This window comes from Camelus dromedarius, chromosome 19 (assembly GCF_036321535.1).
Source record: "Camelus dromedarius isolate mCamDro1 chromosome 19, mCamDro1.pat, whole genome shotgun sequence".
In the NCBI taxonomy this organism is placed as follows: domain Eukaryota; kingdom Metazoa; phylum Chordata; class Mammalia; order Artiodactyla; family Camelidae; genus Camelus; species Camelus dromedarius.
Genome location: NC_087454.1, coordinates 36,623,858 through 36,638,004, shown reverse-complemented (window position 1 = coordinate 36,638,004; position 14,147 = coordinate 36,623,858). Strand labels below are relative to the sequence as shown.

At 37.3% G+C, this 14,147-nt stretch overlaps 1 protein-coding gene across 2 annotated transcripts in view; it reads left to right on the top strand.

The window, feature by feature from the left end:
- COL21A1 (collagen type XXI alpha 1 chain) overlaps positions 1 to 14,147 on the top strand; it is a 163,733-nt gene that overhangs the window by 137,712 nt on the left and 11,874 nt on the right. For both annotated transcript variants that reach the window (XM_031434482.2, XM_031434488.2), the window contains 4 exons: positions 6,567 to 6,611; positions 8,675 to 8,728; positions 10,202 to 10,255; positions 13,277 to 13,330. In XM_031434482.2, the coding sequence (XP_031290342.1) occupies positions 6,567 to 6,611; positions 8,675 to 8,728; positions 10,202 to 10,255; positions 13,277 to 13,330 (207 nt within the window). The remainder of the gene's footprint in view (positions 1 to 6,566; positions 6,612 to 8,674; positions 8,729 to 10,201; positions 10,256 to 13,276; positions 13,331 to 14,147) is intronic.

The window sequence follows — 14,147 nt, the reverse complement described above, 5'->3', positions numbered from 1 at the left end:
ATTTTATAACTCAGAGTTTGGGCCTCTTAATTCCCTTCGCCTGCTTTTGCCTCGCACCCCACCCTCCTCTCTGGTGACCACCACCTTGTTCTCTAAACCTATGAGTATTCTTTGGTTTTGTTAATTTGTTCTCTTGCTTTGTTTTTAAGACTCTGCATGTAAGTGAGATCACTTGATATTTATCTTTCTCTGTCTGACCTACTTCATTTTAGCATAACACTCTCCAGGTCCATCCATGTTGTTGCCAATGGCAAGATTCCATTCTTTTTTGTAGCTGAGTAGTATTCCACTGAACACATACATCATACTGTCCTTATTCATTCATCTATTGTTGGGCACTTAGGATGCTTCCACATCTTGGCCATTGCACAGAATGCTGCAGTGAACATAGGGGTGCATATATCTTTTCAAATTAGTGTTTTTGTTTTCTTTGAATAAATATCCGGAAGTGGGATTGCTGGATCCTATGGTAACTCTATTTTTAATTTTTTGAGGAACCTCTATACTGTTTTCCATAGTGGCTGTACCAATTTACATTCCCACCGACAGTATACAAGGGTTCCCTTTTCTCCACATCCTCAGCAAATTTTTATTTTTTTGTCTTTTTGGTAATAGCCAGACTGGTGTGAAGTGATACCGTGGTTTTGGTTTGCATTTTCCTGATGATTAACAATGTTGAGCATCTTTTCATGCGTCTGTTGGCCATCTGCATGTCTTTGTTGGTAGAATGTTTATTCAGATCCTATTCCCATTATTAAATTGGATTATTTGGATTTTTGATGTTGAGTTGTCAGAGTTCTTTGTATATTTTGGATATTAACCCGTTATCAGATATATCATTTGCAAACATCTCCCATTCAGTAGGTCACCTTTTCACTTTTTGATGGCTTCCTTCTGTGCCAAGAGCTTTTTAGTTTGATATAGTCTCACTTGTTTATTTTTGCTTTTGATATCCTTGCTTGAGGAGACAGATCCAAGAAAGTATTGCCAATACTGATGTCAGGGAGCTTACTTCCTTTGTTTTCTTCTAGGAGTTTTATGGCTTCAGGTCTTACATTTAAGTCTTTAATCCATTTGAGTTTATGATGTAAGAAAGTGGTCCAGTTTGATTATTTTGCATGAAGCTGTCCATTGATCCCAACATCAGTTATTGAAGAGGCTGTTTTTTTCCCCCACTATATTCTTGGCTCCTTCCCTTGTTGTAAATTAATTGACCTGGACTGTGTGGGTTTATTTCTTGGCTCTCTGTTCTGTTCCATTGCTCTGTGGGTCTGTATGCTAGTACCACGCTGCTTTGTTTATCGTAGCTTTCTAGTATAGTTTGAAATCAGAGCATGACGCCTCCAGCTCTGTTCTTCTTTCTTAAGATTACATTGGCTATTTGGGCTCTTTTGTGATTCCATACAAGTTTTAGGACTATTTGGTCCAGTTCTGTGAAGAATGCCATTGGTATTTTATGAGAGATTGCCTTGAATCTGTAGATTCTTTGGGTAGCACGGACATTTGAACAATATTGATTCTTTCTATTAAGAATGATACATACTGATCATCATTGATCTATCTTTCCATTTATTTGTGTCATCTTCAATTTCTTTTCTTTTTAATTTTCTTTTTCTAAGTGTCTTTATCTGGTTTTGGTATCAGGATAATGTTGTCCTCCTAAAATGAGTTCGGAAGTGTTACTTCCTCTTCAGTTTTGGGGGAAATAGTTTCAGAAGGGTAGGTATTAACTGTTCTTTAAGCAGTTTGGTAGAATTTACCTGTGAAGACTTCTTGTCCTGAACTTTTGTTTGTTGGGGTTTTTGTTGATGACTGCTTCAACATCGTTGCTAGTGATTGGTCACTTCATATTTTCTATTTCTTTCTGCTTCAGTCTTGAAGATTGTATGTTTTTATCCATTTTTTCTAGGTTGTCCAATTTTTTTCTAGCATGTAAGTGTTTGCAGTAATCTCTTATGTTCCTTTGTATTTCTGTGGTATCAGTTATAACTTTTTTAATTTCTATTTTTTGGGGGTTCTTTCTCTTTTTTTCTTGATAAGTCTGGCTAAAGGTTTAATCAACTTTATCTTTTCAAAGAACCAGCTCTTAGTTTCATTGATCTTTGCTATTGTTTTTTCAGTCTCTGTTTCATTTATTTCTGCTCTGATCTTTATTATTACCTTCCTTCTAGTAATTTTTGGCTTTCTTTGTTCTTCTTCTAGTTTCTACCCACGCTGATGTGCGGTCTTTTCTTTATGTGCCTTGGTTGTGGAAAGTCTGTGCTGCTAGTCTTCAGGTTGTCCTCAGGGATACGTGTTCTGTGTGCAGTTGTGGTTTTGGTGTGCATGTGGGAGGAGGTGAGCTCAGGATCTTTCTAATCTTCCATTTTGATCTGGAACCCCGCTGTAGTATTTTTCTATAATCAAAGTCAGCCAAACATGAAAAGGCAAAGGTAATGAATGAGGGGCAATGCAAACTCTGTGCGCCCCCTAGTGGGAAGCCTTAGATTGCCAGAGTCACCTTGTATACAACATTAAACTGGGGAATGAGGGTAGACAAAGGCAAGGTGGAAAGGAAAAAAAAAAAAAAAAAAAAAAAGAAGAAGAAGAAAGAAAAAGAAAAGAAAAAAAATGAGAGAAAACTCCTCAAAATGGATAAGGAGGAGGAGGACAAATTTTGAGACATGGAGATAACTGATTTCATCTATTTTGGAACTTTCAAAGGTCAGGAAGGAGCTGTGAAAAGTCATAAAAATTTGTTCATTTTAGTCCCAGTGCTGAGCTAAGCCCTTGAGAGAGCTAATGATATAATGTACCAACCCCATGAGCTAACTTCTGTTATCCTCCCCCATGTATAAAATCGGGACACTGAGATTCCAAATTAAGTAAGTGGCCTGCCGTCCATCAGCACTAGATAGTGGCTGGCTGGCTCTGGTGTCTAAACTTTTAACTGCTTCTACTATGCTCTTTATTAATAATCATTTGGGAGTTTGAGATTTGCAAATGTTAGCCACTATAAATAAAAATACATTTAAGAAACCAAATTTCTTCTGTATAGCACAGGGAACTATATTCAATACCTTATAATAACCTTTAATGAAAAAGAATATGAAAATGAATATATGTGTGTATATGCATGACTGGGACATAATGATGTACACCAGAAATTGACACGTCATAACTGATTAGACTTCAATAAAAATAAACTAAACTGCTTTCTATAAAAAATAATAATCATTGTAATCTTTGTAGCTAATAAGAATGCTACTTTCAATATATGTGTTTTTATTGATTGCATCTTTAGGAATGAACAAATCAATTCCTGATGTAATAGAAGAAAACATAATATACTTCTAATATTTTGATAACTGTGATATTAAATCTATAACTATAGAGAAAGGTTGAAAATTTTGATTTAAAAATGCTATTAATTAGTTTTTAGTACATTGAAATTATTGCATTAATTAAAAGCTGATTTGATCCAAGATGCTCTAATTTCAGGAGTAAAATAAATGCATCCATTGCATGTGGAAAAGTATAAAGTGATACCTGTCTTTTCCAAGTAACGTATTATGGATACATTTCCTTCATTATAAAGTGGCCTCTGGGAAATAGGGGCCAAACCCTTTCTTCTAAATTATGCATTTCTATTTTTAGTGACTTTTTTGTTACACAGCAATGGTTTAATGGTTACAAAGAAGCTTCTAGAACATTTTTTTCATGTCAGCATTCTTTCGCCACAACATTACACAGGATTTTCCACTTGACTTTCTGCTCTTCTTCAGACCCAAACTGAAATCACAGAACTGGAGGAAATATGCACCTTTATTCCTACCAGATAAAATGCTTGTTTCTGTCTTTACTTATACACGTTCACAGTTGCCTGAACCCAAAACCACACAGGCTGACAATGAAATATAAAATAGTTTGCTTGGAAAAACATTTACCCTATGAAGTAATTGTTACTAAATACTTTTGGATCAAGAAACTGGTGACTTTCAAATGATTTTGAATAGTATTTCTACTAATGAAAAATTGGCAAAGTTTAGTCAATTTCAATAAATGTATGAGGAGCCCAGGAAAATATTGTCACGGGGAATTTTATTAACTAATACAGCTCTGAGCGACTTCAGCTTTTTTGGGGAGGCTTTTTCCCAATAGCCTTTTATTCCATGCATGCTCTTGGTATTTATCAGTTTTGCCAAGAATTGCTTTTATAAATCAGTTTTACATTCTGTTTTTTCACAGTATGTAGTTTTATGTGTTTTTGCTTGGTATTTATAAAGTATTTAATAATTCTTGGTAATACCGGGACCTAGAAGATACGATGACGTCTTTTCGTATCTGCGACATGTATTAATGCTTTAGTAACTTACGAAGACAGGCAATAGGAAAAGGAATCTATTTTTTCCTAATCTGAAATCTCCCCTAAATACCCTCAATATCTGATATGTTGAAATATTGTAAGATTTTTGGCTCTATCGTGATGTGGACCCTGCTCAGAAGTAGAATTATTCAGGTAAAAGGTGTTCAATCAAATCCAGGGAGCAGAACTGGGAGGTGGGGGGTCTTAAGGCCTCCTTGGGGGATGGAGGCCAGGGCACTGCTCAGGGACGTCTGGGCATAATTTTGTTTTTCCCAGAGTGAGAGTGTAGCCTGACTGACACTGGGACTGGCTTCAGAAACAAGAGTAACCAGTTGCTCTCTGCACAGTGTGAAATTCAGCTTCAGGTCTGACAGTATCGGGGCAATTGCATGGTCTCTTTAGGATCCTTGGGGCCAAGGGACACAACATCAACACAGCTGCAATCAAATTCAGTGCAGAAACATGTGTGGCCACCTTGCACCTGATAAGATTTTACAGACAGGTTTTCTTTAAATTCAAAACTTAATCATTATGGCGAGTTTGTGTGAGCGTGTATTTGAACAGGAGATGGTTATAGGTGGTTTCATGCCAAATCATGGTCTATTGAAATGAACGCCTTTATTTTGACCAATATTGGCTTTCATTGATTGCACTGAGAGTTTTCATTTTCTGCCTTAGAAGGCTGCAATTCACATCACTCTATTTCCTCGTATGCATGATTCAATTATTTACTTTTGCTTCGTGTTTAGCGTGCTGGTAGGGTACACACTGTGCTCATGGTTTATAATGTTACTTGAAAAGTTTATATTGTTTCATGTTACTCTCTAGTGGGGATGTTCACAAAGGCTTGTGTTTTCAACCAGGATGCTCGCCCCTTGTTGCTAGTCACCGCTCTCGGACGACTTTTGTTCTCTGCAGAAGGTGCAGTGCCGTGGCGAACTGAATTGAGCCGAACAGAATCAAATTGAATTCCAATTTATGACTCAAGTTTCGATCTTAAACCTAGAACTCTGTGCTCTATCTTGCACCATAACTGTGGCCAACACGTGGACCAGTATTGTATTAAGAGTTGAGCTGAGAAAATGAAAATAATGGCAGGTCTTCCCTGTTGTAGAAGACACTTCATCTCTTTGATGGTGGCGTCTGTACCAATTTTCTCAGGAGCGCCGTTATTCTTGAATACCCTGATGATGCGGAAGGCTTTCACAGAAATACTGATGAGCCCCCAATTTTCCTGTCTTTCAAATTCCCGTTTCTGCGAGAGTCAGTGTGTACATACACATGTATACACACGTGTTCATCATTTCAGCTGACGCAAGGATTGGATTCAGAAGTGTCATCAAGAAGGAAGCTAAGAAAAAAATGAATAAGAAATAAAAATTGATTAGTACCATCACTGTTTGGGTGATAAATGGTCATTTTGGTAAATGCAGTGAATAGAACTGCTTTCCCATTAATAAAAGGACTCACTTTATTCTCACATTTAGACAATTAGCAGTCATTTTTCCTGAATTTTGCTAGAGAACTTGCGCATTTGGGTTGAGCCATGTGAACGAACTCTCTCCCTCCCTTTCTTTTTCTTTCTCTTTCCTTCCTTCCTTCCTTCCTCCCTGCCTTTTCTTTCTTTCTTTTTCTTTCTTTCTTCCTTTCTTCTTTTCTCTCCACAAACTGGCCTGCATAGTCGCCACAATTTTATCAGCACGGAAATCATTTGGAGAAAGATTACCATATCTTACATAGTTTCCTGGGTGCCTCAAGGTTCAATTTGGAGGAAATTATTTGCTTTCTTTAGTTTTTAATTATGCTTGTGAGACTGTGAGGGCCTTTGGGACTGCCATACTGAATCTGAACTCCTATGACAGTCTTTTTTGCATCAATCATTGTAAGTAATATAGGAATGTGTTCAAATGAAGTACCTGTCTTATATTGTCATTTGTGTTGGTCTGAAAGAAGAAACAAGGTTAATATCGTCATAGCTTCTCTGTTTTTAAAGCCTGTACTTAAAACTTTAAACATCAGTAAGTGTTCATACCATACTGAATCTCGTAAATTTTGTCTTTTTCAAAATTTGATTGTTATAAGTGCAGTTTTATGCTGTAAACAGATGATATGTTTGATGATTTGCATTATTTGCAAGTTAAAAATCCAGTTGTGACTTATACTTATACTTAATGATGCAGTCTAAAATGTGCTTTTATTAAAAATCTTTCTTTCTTCTTAGGGCATTCCAGGATTTCCTGGAAACCAAGGATTAATGGGACAAAAAGTGAGTATTAATGAAAATTGAAAGATGTTGGCCTGGGATCTGCTTATTAAAAGGGCAAAGTGGTGGTGCCTCTGCAGATAGAATCCATTTTTACCACATTTATGACAACAGTTAAAGGTTCAAATATGAAATAATTTCAGAAGCTATTATTTTGCCCTTACACGTAGATTTTGTTTTTTTTTTATACAGATAATATTAATTTGGGTTTATGTATATGCTTTCTATTTTACTGGTTACTTTTCTGTCTTGTCTGCTTCTAGACCATCCTTTTGGGATAACTGAACTGTATCTTTCCTGTCTGCTTCTAGACCATCCTTTTGGGATAGCTGAACTGTATCTTTCCTGAACTGTATCTTTAGAAATTCTTTCGGTATGGATATCTTGGTAATAAACTTTGTTTTTGTTGAATTACAAATATCTTTACTCTTTATTTTTGAAAGATAATTTTGTAGGGTGTGTAACTCAAGGTCGATGGTTATTTCCTCTTAATACACTGAGAATTTTCTTCTGTCATCTCCCGGCTTCCATGGTTAGTGATGAAAAATCTGCTCTCGTTCGAATCACTCTTCTTTTGTTAGCAGTCTGTCCCTTCCTTTGGGATACTTTTAAGGTATTTTGTTTTTAGTGTTCTTAAAATGCACCATGATGTATCTAGATATGGGCGTTTTCTTATTCATCCTGGTGGGAATCCGGTTTGCTTGCTGGCTCTGTGGAATTATTTCCCTTAACTCTGGAAGACATGGCTGTTATCTCCATGTTACCTCTCTTCATTCCCTGCTGTCCCCTCTTTCTGGAATTCTAGACAGACATATTTTATTCCTCTTCATTTTGTCCACTGCATCTCTAAATAGCTTATCTTTCATATCCTTGAGTCTTAAATTCTGGTTAAATTTTATGGATATATTTTCCAGTCTATATATTCTTTCCTTGACTGTGTCTAATTTACTGTTTAAACCATCAATTGAGTTTTTTAAAAAAAATCGAAACAATTATATTTTTTACTTCTTGAAGTTCAAGTTTTCATAACTTTTTATTCTTGATAGTCACTTGTTCCAATTTTCAGTCCTAATAGTCTTTCGTGAGCCCATTCTTTCATTTGTAAAGATTTCATATGTAGTTCTCAATTCCATTTCCAACCACGCTATCTGTGGTTCGTGATTCCTGTTGACTCTCAGTCTTACAGTTTCTGCCTCCCCTGTCTTTATTGTTGATAATGAGCTCATTGCTTTATCTTAATTGGTGGGAGTCCTGTCAGCCTAACTGGGCATGAGCACCTCCTGCTGGGAGCCGTGGGTACCACTTCCGCCCCCTGTGAGAGTCCTGAGTCATTGGATGTATTAAAGGCTTCCGCCCTCTTCCCATGGCTGGCCCAAGTTTCAGTTTCCTAAATGCTGAGCACGTGCCCTCAGACACCTCCAGCCCTCTTGCTTCTTGCATCTCTACCTTTGGCAAGGTTTCTGCACAGTTCCAAATTCTCACAATCACAGCCCTAATGCTGAGTATATTTTATTAAAATAAGAGATCCTTGAAGATGTTGCTGACTTAAAAGACCGGCACTCTCTCAAAGATGCTGTTTCTAGGGTTTTTGTTCTGGATTCAGAAACTCGCTTGGAGCATGAAGTCAGCCACAGCCCCAGAAGTTGACGTCCAAATGCTATTATTCTGTGCCCTAATTTTTCTTAATTTGTGTTTAATATCAGAGCTCTTAAATTATAATAAATAAGAAGAGTTCTCACTTGATTTTTGTTTTCCTCTGTTGTCTCACCTCATCAACTCTGTGAACTGCTAGGTCTTCCTTCGAAAGAATGACAGTGTCGCTCTTGATTTCCTACAGGAAATATCTGACTTAGTACTTGCACGGACCCTGGGCCTGGGTTGTTAAGATGTCCAGTTCCTGATTTTTCTACCTTGCATTGCTTCTGTCTCTTACAGTCAAGGAAGGGAAGACAGGCAAATTAGGCTCACTGGTATTGAGTTTTCATTCCACAGTGCTTTCGTAGGAAATTCCTTAAAATGAATTGATAATTTATGATTTTAAACTTGACCTTTATTTGATTTTTTAGGGAGAAACTGGGTCTCCAGGACCAGTAGGGAAAAAAGGAGCTCCGGGGATACCTGTATGTTAATGTCATTATTATTGTGTTTTAAATATTGTTTCTATGTATCAGGAGTTCTTATTCTGAAGTTCACAAAATGAGGGGGGATTCAGCAATGAGATTTTGGGGGTCCACAAGTTCCATCCATTTGTATGAAAAAGATTATGTCCATTTTTCAAGAGGAGTCTGGATATCTTCAGATTCTCAAAAAGTTGAACCCCAAGTGCCATGAACAAGTGTAAAACTCAATAAATATCCCTTTTAATTTTTCAGAAAATTTGCAAATTTAAAAACACTAATGAGGGAGAATATATTCAGAACAGATAGTATAGGAAGATCCTAAATTAGTTAACAAATACTTTTGGAAGTTTTGGGAGTGGAAGGGACATACGAGTGTGACAATAGAAATTATGAAAATACTATCATGTGAAAGAAAAAGAAATTTAAGTAAAAACATATAGAACTTTTCATTTATTTATGTGAGTTAAAAAAGCAGATATTTTACCTAATGCTTGGGGAAAGCTTTGGTGAATTGTTCATGTAAGAGTAAATAGGAAAAATATTGCCCATCACGTATGAATTCAATTTTTGGGGAGGTTTAAAGAAGATTCTTCCTTTTTAAATGGAATACTCTTTCTCTGCCATCACAATCAAGTTATTTGTTCATTAAAATACTTGCTTAAAATTGATGATTTACAAATATGTACGTTAGCCTCCAGGAAATGAAGGTAATGAATAGAACTTAACTGAACTTCCAGAATATCTCTATGTAATAGTTCCAGTATTTTATACACTGTGAACTAATATATTTTAACATTTTATGGTTGCAGTAATGTCCTAAATTGACAGCAAATCAGAGTAGTGATGACATGGTATTTTCAATTAATATATTGAATATTTTTGCTCGTCCCATTTCCTTTATTATGTTTAAGAGAAAGGAAATGTTATTTTAAATATATGTAAGAGTCTTTAAAATGGAATCTAAGTTAAATCAGTTCCTTGTCTTATTTTGAATCATGTGGTTAGTTAAAAATAGGGCCATTTGTAAATTGAAGAGAGATGATTATATTCAGAGAATTTAATTGATTTTTTACTCTTTCAAGATATTATTTAAGAAAATAAAAAATGTGAGTAAAATTGACCAAGATAAATGAAGAAACCTAATTCTTAGCCATCGTGACAAAAGGAAGAAAGTAAGAGGGTATAAAAAATAAACTTTTCTTTACATTTGTCTTTTACTAACTCTCCAGTAATTTTTGCTTTTCGTAGGTGATGTGAGCAGCCAAGTCATGAGGGCCTTGCTGGCCGTCACGCTGTCTTGCATAGTCTGATTCTTTGTTACCCTTTATTTGGATGTGCGTAGGGACGTTTCCCATATATTGCGTTGTGTTTTAGTGGATTAATTATTATGACAATGTGTAGCTTGAAAATTGATTTCATATGTTTTAATATTCTTCTCTAAACCTCTCTTGAAATTCCCACTGAAAAACGCAGGGCCTGATGGGAAGCGATGGTGCACCGGGTCAGCCTGGAACACAAGGATCCAAGGTAAAGCAAAGGAAATTACGGTCAGGAGCTTTGTGCAGAAGGACCATTTATGTACTTCACTCAAAGTTTCAACTACACTGACTTGATTTTGAAATGTTTTAATTCTGTGAACCATCACTTTTAGGAATGAAGTCTTAGGCAAAAACTAAGCATATAACACACACTGTAATGTGTAATAATGTAACGCATGCCTGGTTTAAGCTGGAAAGAGTCCACAGTCCCTCACGACTCCGCCCCTCCTTCCTTGCTGGCATCTCCAGTGCACTGAGGGATGCAGAGAGCTCCGCGGAGCTTGGTGCCAGGCCCACCCTCTAGAGCATTAGTAGTGATGATTGAGGATAAGCTTGCCAACCTCCAAGTCCTCTGCTTGGTATTTTATTTAGTGGAATCTGTCCAGAATTTTTATTTGTAAAATGCCTTGGAGTGAGTTTTGCATTCCCTCCCAAAAAACTGGGGATGAGATGGCATATATTATCTTTACTTTTAGAAGAAAAAAAAGTAAGGCAAGCTTGACAAATACATTTAGCTGTCAGATTAGGTTATTCTTCAGGTGGAACTGAAACTCTGAATACCATGGCTTGACCATTTTCTAGGTGTACAGAATCATGTGCGAAGAAAACTTTTTTCTTGATTTATAAGAGGATCAGATCAAGTACCTTCTGGCTTGACTTAAACTATGCTCAACTATTGAATGAGTAGATTCTAGGATAACCTTCCAAAAGGAAGTGATGGAGTTGCTGTTTTGGAAGCATTTAACCCTTAACAAGACCAGGGAAACAGATCTTGACACTCAAAATGAGTAGACGGCCAAATCTGTTCTACTTTTAATTTCTGAAATACTCAGAGAAGAGAGAGAATCAGAAGTCCCGGGAGCCCAGCGATCAGGGAGGAGTAGCTGCCCCCTCACCAGGGGTGGGTACCGGCGGGTCCCACCGGTGTGAGTGCGCTTGCTGAGCTGACGTTCTCCATCATTTCTCAATGTCCTATTGTAAGAAAAAAATAGAGTAGTTTTACACTCTTTAAGTAACTGGGGTTCAGGGGACTCTCCCATGATGTTCTGGATGCTCTGATTCTTAAGAATGAAGCCAAAGGGTTCATCAGCTTCTTTTTCATTAGCCACTTCACTTCCTTGGCTCACACTGAGCTGAAGGTCAATTGAATCTGCTGGCCTTCCCATAGGAGATTTTAGAACAATGTACCTGTGGCATCCACCACATGGGGGATCTGTTGATTTGGCCAGGGAGGCAGGAGATTGCTTCTAGCACTGCAGTGTGTTTGTTTTCACATGAATATACTGTAACATTTTATCCCCCTCACCCTGTATTTGTGCAGTTGTTTTGTTAAAAAATAGACTCAAGATGTTAAAAGTATACCTCTTAAATGTAATCTTTTAAAATTAAAAAAAATTTTTTTTAATTGAAGTATAGTCAGTTACAATGCATCAATTTCTGGTGTCCAGCTTCATGTCCCAGTCATGTGTGTACATACATAGATTCCTTTTCATATTCTTTCTCATTACAGGTTACTACAAGATACTGAATAGAGTTCCCTGTGCTGTACAGTAGAACCTTGTTTATCTGTTTTTATATGTAGTAGTTCACATCTGCGAATCTCGAACTCCCACTTCATCCCTTTCCACCCTCTTTTCAGTGAAACATTAAATGTAATTTTTTCAGTAAAACATTTCTTCTTCTTTTCATGCAGCTTATCAGCTCAGGGGTTACGAACTTTTTCTGCAAAGAGCCAGATAGGAAATGTTTTATCTTTGAGGGCCATATAGTTTCTGTTGCAGCTACTCAACTCGGCTGTTATAATGCAAAAGCAGCCTTAGAATACACTGTGTGGATGTGCCTGTGATGTAAGTTCTAGAGTGGGACCAAAAAATAAGAGACCCTGTATGAAACAGAGCAGGGATAAGGCTGAAACTCTGTGATAGATCTTTAGAAAACTTCCAATTTAGATTATAATACTTCTTTTTTAAATAGCCATTGAACCATTTCTAAGTCAACTTTACCATACTAAATTCCAGTTTTGTAAAACATCTAAATGACGTCAAGGTAGAGTAACATAATCAAGCTGTGTAACTTTCAGCAAGTCCCGGCACCTCTGTGAGTTTCAGCTTAACTTACCACTTGTAAAATTAGAAATTTTAAGGAACCGTTGTTCTGTGGTGTTGTGTTAGCTGGCATGTGCTAAATGCTTTAATTAAGTCCAAATGTTATGCTCACATGTTTCTCAACATGAGCTGAAAATGAAGGTGATTCCCTTTACTGATCGGTGAGCCCTTCCCTTCCAGGTGTCACACCAGCTGCTTTAGTTATGGGTTTTGCCAGGCCGTGACGAAGTTGTGATTTCAGAGGTCAAAGTGTATTTGAAAACCGGAACCACCTCTGACTGTCTCTCCTGATGAGCCAAGGGGCGGGTTCTCTCTTTTTAGAACTAGTCCTCCATTCCTGTCTTAACGTTCTTTGTTCTGTCCACTGCATTTTGCTCTCCAAGTTTCTGTTAGCAAGGCCTGCCTGGAATCTTGAAAAAGAGCACAAACTAAACATTTTCCGACTCATGCTTCTTCCCCCCACCACCCCCACCCCAAAAAAGCCACTGTGCATTTGAAGTTAATTTTCTTTCCTGCAGCTGCATACTAGAAATTAGTGACAGAAAGAAAGATGAAGGTTCCCAGCCTTCAGGGTACCTGGAGGATGCTGTTAAAATCCGTGACTCCGGCCTGTGCAGCACAGAGACCTAGCTGATCAGTGCTGGTCCTTAAAGATCTGAATCTCTTTCTTTACTTGCAGCTACCAGCTTTAAAACATGCTTTTAGAAAGCTTTATATATGTGTGAACTCACTTCCTTGCTTAAAAGGGTTTTTCTTAATAGGAGTCTTAACATACAGATTCTATGTTTCAAACAACTGGGAGGTGGGAAGTGTAAACTTATTTTAAATATATTCCCTTAAGTGTCTGTATCAGATGTAGTGTGACTTAATTTTTAAAAAGTCAAATGGTTTTGATGCATTGACAGGGAAATAAAGGTGAACCTGGACTTCAAGGCATGCCTGGGGCTTCTGGGCTCAAGGTAATTGTGATTTCATGCTTTTGGAAATATCTTTAAAGAATTAAGAGTTCCCCTCATTGTTGGATGAGATTAACCTTTATATCTCTTAAGAAAAGATACATGAAATGAAGGATTACCCCTATCATAAAATTAAGGTACGTGAAAGCAAATGGTGAACGTGGGCCAATTTCATTTCAGATTTTTGGATATTTGATCACAGTTTGGGTAAGAAAGGCATGAAATATGCTTTGGTTTGTTTTTTCTAGAATTGGAAACAGTTACATACTAGTATGAATAGCCTCTCTGGTCCAGAGAACGTTGCTCTCTTGCGCGGCTGAATGCCAGAGGGCTGTCCCCACCACTGGTGCTCTGCTGCTCCTTTGTTTGCTGATTGATGGGAGTTGATTTCCACTATGGGGCTCACACACGACTTACTATTACCAGCTTCCTCCAGACCAAATGGTTGCTGTTTATTTCAATGGGACTTTCAGTTCTCTTCCAGCCTTCAAAAATCTAGACTAACAGTCAGCAGCTCGGGAGTAGTGGACACAGTGAGCAGAAAGAATAGAACTTAGTTTCCACATAAGAGGTTATTTTTCAGTTAATGTAACAGAGTTTGGAACTAATGGTAAAACGAACACCATGGCGCCGGTTAGGGGTACGTCCCATCTCCTACACTTTTAACGTAAATATTGTTGATACATCCTCTTTCTGTGCCTTCAGAAAATTTCCTCGTTTAAGACTTTTAAAAGAAGGGAAATAATCCCTATGAGATGATAGGGAGTAGAAAAATTAAGAGAAGTCATGGAATATTCCTTATCCTGAAAACAGCTCAAGA